At 58.8% G+C, this 5,106-nt stretch overlaps 1 protein-coding gene across 1 annotated transcript; it reads right to left on the reverse strand.

Moving 5' to 3' along the window:
• Positions 1-1,573: 1,573 nt before the first annotated feature.
• CHST2 (carbohydrate sulfotransferase 2) lies at positions 1,574-4,735 on the reverse strand. The gene is made up of 2 exons (XM_075546795.1): positions 3,961-4,735; positions 1,574-3,859 (listed from the first exon to the last, which is right to left on the reverse strand). The coding sequence occupies exon 2, from the start codon at positions 3,675-3,677 to the stop codon at positions 2,121-2,123; it is 1,557 nt and encodes a 518-aa protein (XP_075402910.1). The 5' UTR covers positions 3,678-3,859; positions 3,961-4,735; the 3' UTR covers positions 1,574-2,120.
• Between the last annotated feature and the right edge of the window lie 371 nt (positions 4,736-5,106).

A 5,106-nucleotide genomic window follows, 5' to 3' on the forward strand; every position in this document is an offset into this window, starting at 1 on the left:
GCTATCATCCAAAGGTCCTGGAATCCATGACCAGAGCTGTCACATAGCAGAAGGAACACAAGGGGTTTCCCAAAGTTCATGGGAAAAATGCTATTTCTCTTCTCATCCCATTTCAAGGAGCTGTTCGACAAGCCCGCATGCACTATAACCTGGTTCTGTGACTCGGGAGGCTAGCATGTATTATCAACTGCTAAAGAGTCTTTTTCAAAAGAGCCTGTGTTTTACTGTACAATCCTTAGGTGTGAAGATTCCCCATTATAATTACATGTGTCAGAATCGTGTTAAAATATTTCCCCATGAACATCTATTTCTCTTCATGTGTTGCCTGAAATAAAGTCTTCAGTATTTAACCTGTACATGTTGGCCACTTGAGATTTCATAAATTCTAGTAAAATAAAGCCATGATGGATGAAGCTTGTACAGTGTCTAAAATAATATATAACTACCGTATATACTCATGTATAAGCCAAGTTTTTCAGCACATTTCTAATGCAGCTTTTGTGGTAAAATTAGGTGCCTCGGCTGATATTCGGGTCGGATTATACTCAAGTATATACAGTACATGGTAACTTATTCTTTGAGCTTCCTAAATTATTATAACATAACCTTCTGCAGATTGCCTCATACAAAATGGGCCAGGGCAACAGCAATAGCATTGCCACTGAGGGAAAATTCGGGAACTTTCTTCCTGGGAAATAACCCAACCTCAAAATTCTGCATACTAACTCATAATTCATTTTCTTTTTCCTCTTTTCCATAGTTCACTTTCACATCTCAAAGCAACACTGGTCTGAAGCCTTATTTTTATCAGCAGCATGTTATTTCCTTTTTCTGTTTTGTTTTGTTTTGGAAGCATGACCAAAAGAGCAACAAACCCCACAGGAATCCCAAGTAAACCATTAAAATTCACTTTTTTTTTTGCATTAATTTGAATAGGGGGTAAGAAAGAGGGAAGTCTGTGCATGTCCTTTCGGTTCTTGGATAAAACGTCCCTGCTCCCAAAAATCTCCAAGTACTGTCAGAGACAGAAAAATAAACACACCAGGCAGATAAGCTTCTATCACTTTTCTGACTATCAAAGTTGCTGGGGTCACCATCAAACATTTTTGAGGCTGGTGCTTTGACCCAAATCTTACATATAATTACACTTAAAACAAAAGCCCTCCTTTTTTTTTTTTTTGCAGACCTACAGGACCAGCTGTAGTGCTCCAACGTTCCCAAGTTCTTAACTCAATGCCAATCAAAACCGAATGCCTTCGAAACCTCAAGGGGTTGCTTCTTCCTTTCTGCACTCACATGGCAACAGGAAAGTGGTGTGTGCTTTTTCCTCTGCTGCCCCGCTTGTTTTTGTGCCTTTATAAGTTGAGTATTTGTTCCCACCCCAGGAATGGGCACCTGACAGGCTGTGATTTATATGTGAGAAAACAACGCTGGTTCTTGGAGTCAGAAGCTGCTTCCCCACCCATCTTAGCTGTCCTCCAGGAACCAGCAGGGTAAAAAGGGGTGTGGGGAGCTGGGAGCAGGTTCTGTCTGGAGTCACAAAGGACATGTAGCACAGGTACATTCAAAGGAATGGAGGCAAATATAAAAAGATTATTTATTATCTTTATTAACACTCACATGTAACCTTTGTTTTTTACACAAAAGTCTAAATGAATGCCTCCTTGGTTGATCATGCCCACTGGGAGGCTTTTTGTTCCTGACCACTTCCCTTTTCTCTACTCCACCCCCAACACCCAAACTACTCTTGTACATGTTCACAGATACCACGAAAAGTTTGTAAACAACAATTGGGGCTACTGGAACTTGAGATCATCAACACCCCACTTCCGAAGGAAAGGCAGTGGGTGGAGGGGAAGAAAAGGCAGCAGGGGGAGGGAGGACCACTAGGAGAGGGGAGGATGCGCAGCAGGTCCAAACTTTCAAGTCTTGCTTTTTCTGAGATGTGTGTGTTGTGGCTGTTTCTTGAAATCCAATGACTCAAACATTGACAGCAAATACCTGTGTGGTTATTTATATTATATATCTATAAGAGAATATGTGGGCTTCCTCGGTTTGTTTAAACACACCACAATCCTGTCGGTGTCTGCACAAGCATTCGGAGCACCCCGGAAGCCCTCTCACAGCCGGGGGTTCTTGAGCAGGCTCCGGCTGAGGTCTTTGACCTCTTCGGGGCTGTTGACCCTCTCATAGCCCAGCACCGCCATAGGTTGAGAGCAAAACTCCTCCACCTGTTTGATCTGCTGGAAGGTGAGGGCGGTCCGCCAGGCATTGGCAGCCTGCGTGGCGTTGCGGGCTGACACCACGAAGGGCTTGGAGGACGAGCCCGAGCCACTCGTCATGTTCAGAGCAAACTGCTCCATCTCGGAACTCACCAGCAGCCCCACGAAGTCATAAACCCTCCTCAGAGTCTTGACAGGGTCTCCCACCAGGTCCTCGTACCGTACCACGAGGTAGTGGCCCTGCAGCCAGTCAGGGGGCTGCAGGGCCGTCTGTAGCGTCTTGGCCATGCTGTTACAGATGACCTCCATGGCGCCAAGCGCATGGTAGTCCGCTGGACCGCCCATGCCTTCCTTTTTGGCTCCCAGCTTGTGGCCGGCAGCCTCCAGGAAGGGCATGCGGTGGGCGCGCGGGTCCCGGCTCCGCACCACTTGCAGGCTTTCCCGAATGAGGCCGTGGCGTGAGCGGATGCGCGAGCTGGCCACCGCGCGGGGATCTCGCACCAGGTGGATGACCTTGAGGTCCAGGGCTGGGTCTCGCAGCAGGGGCGCCAATACAGCCACATCAAAGACCCGCACACCCTTGATGACCAGCGTGCGGTACTTGCGGCACTCCTCTTCGAAGCGGGCCAGGCGCTGTGGCGGGCACTTTTTGCAAACGCGGTCGTCCACTAGCCCCACCACTTCCTTGCGGTAGGCGGGGCAGAGCGGCGAGGAGCACACCACCTTGTTGGTGGCCGCGCCAAAGATGCCCAACGTGGTCAGGTTGCGCCCCCCGCTGCCCGCGGGGCTGTACAACTGGAAAACAGAGAGGTCGCAGCGATAGAGAGCGCTCAGCATGTCCCGCGCCGCCCCCTGCAGGGACACGGCGTCCCCGGGGTACAGCTTTTGCCACACGTGCCACACTGGCTCGTAAAGGAAGAACACCTCGGGATTCTGGTTGAAAAGTTCGCCGAAAAAGGACGAGCCCGAGCGCCACGTGGTGAACACATAGACCAGCTGACGCTTTCCCCCGGTGCCCCGGCTGCCATTGCCCGGTGGGGCGGCCGCCCCGGGCGCCACGGCCGCCACGGCGTTGGCGGGCTGCCGGTTCGGGGTGTGCAGGTCCAAGCGGGTGTGCGCGCGGGGCGGCGCCGCCGGAGGGGATCCCGGACGCCCCCAGCCACCCCCCGCCGCGGCGCCCAGCGGCCCGTCGGGGCTGCACTGCTGCAGCGGCTCCTTGTGCCACTTGTAGTCCAGGAGGTTGAGCATGGTGAGCACCAGCAGCAGCGCATAGCCCGCGCACAGCACCAGCGCCTTCCTGCGGAACACCTTCATTCCGAGCGGGGACGCGGGCCAGCGGCGGCCCGGGCGCCGCGGCCACGGCGGGAGCAGAGCGCGAGGCGCGGCGGCAGGCGCGGCCGGGAGCAGCCGGGGGAGCGCGCCCGGGAGCAGGGCTTGCGGCGGGCTGCGGCTCATCACAGGCACTGCCCGGGCCGGCGGCGCGGCCGAGGCGGCCCTGCAGCCCGGGCCAGAGTGGCAGCGCACCGGCTGCGGGCGCAAGAACTGGGGCCGCTGCTCCGAGGCGGGCGCGGCGGCAGCGGCGGCAAGTCCCCGGCGCCCCGAGCTGGCTCTCCCATGGCAGCGGCTCCGGGAAGGACCTGCGAAGGGAAGTGGAGTGAGCGGGTGCGCCCCAATCTTGCCTCCAGCCTCCCGCCCCCGCTTCGGTAACGACTGGGGTCTGCTCGACCGCCCTGCTCACCTGGAGCCGCAGGCGTGGCCCGGAGCGCCCGGAGTCACAGCCCGGCGATTTGTCCTACCGCCACGCGTTCCTGGACGTCTGGCGCTCTCGCGACGCGGGTCCCCAACCCTTAAATGGGGCCACGGCGCTCACCAGTCCTCGGCAGCCCGAGTCCGCAGCACAGTTTCTGGGCAGCGGGCGCCCTGCGGCTCGGGGAAGGAAACTTTGACCGGGCCCGGCGCCCTCCTCCCCGCTCGGCCGAGAGCACGGCGGCTCCGGGCTCCAACGGCGTCTTCTCCACTCTCTCGAGAAGCAGCTGCCCTTCCCCGCCAGCGCACCGCGCTCCGGGGGGCGAAGCCGGCTGCGGGCGGCGGGGGCGGGGGCTTACAAGGGACCCAGTCTCCGGCACGGCGGCTCTGCCTCTCTCGCTCTGGGCCTCCACGCCGGGAATCTTCCCCGCTCTCGGGCTGCGACGGGCCGCGGGCGGCGCGACTCCGCCAAGGCCGCCCCGGCTTCTTCCATCTTCCAGAGGATGCCCGCACGGGCAGCGCCGGCGGCCCCCGCCGCTCTGCAACCTCCCACTGGCCGGGGAGGACCCTGCCGGCACAGCTCCGGGCAAAACGCTCCGGTCCGCAAGGCTTCACTGCCCAGCCCGCGCTTGGCACCACCCCGCTCCTGGTACCCGCCGCTTCGGACCAACAAGGTAGCAGGAGAAAGACCCCGCCGCCGCCGCCGAGGAAAGCGGCACCCGGGAGGATGCTGCTACCCGACTCCCACTACGCCGAGCGGCTGCAACGCGCTCGGGCCAGCCTCTGCGCGGCCGCTGCCAGCCGGCGCCGGGTTGGCGCGCGCGGCCGTCCGTCCCCGCGGCTCCGCCCCTTCGCCGCGCTGCCCTCCCCCTGCGCCCGCCCCGCGCCCTCCCCCCCTCACGGTTCCTGGCGACCTCCGCTTTCACAGCCCCCGGCTCTGCCTGCTCCGGCCGCCTCTGCTTGGGGGCTGGAAACGCAGGTCCGGTTTGCAGCTGCGCGCTCTCCCGCCACTCTCGGCTCGGCCCCGGGTGTAGCTCGCCGTGCACACGGGGTGCGCGACGCGACGCGGCCCTGGGCTCGGGGGCTCCGGTGACTCGAGCTCCGAGACATTGGCATTCTGCGTGCCGCTGCGGAACTC

Source organism: Tenrec ecaudatus, chromosome 4 (assembly GCF_050624435.1).
Source record: "Tenrec ecaudatus isolate mTenEca1 chromosome 4, mTenEca1.hap1, whole genome shotgun sequence".
NCBI lineage: Eukaryota > Metazoa > Chordata > Mammalia > Afrosoricida > Tenrecidae > Tenrec > Tenrec ecaudatus.

Bases quoted from the DNA above. Each gene is read 5' to 3' on its own strand.
- CHST2 (XM_075546795.1), bottom strand. From the start codon at position 3,677: ATGAGCCGCAGCCCGCCGCAAGCCCTGCTCCCGGGCGCGCTCCCCCGG.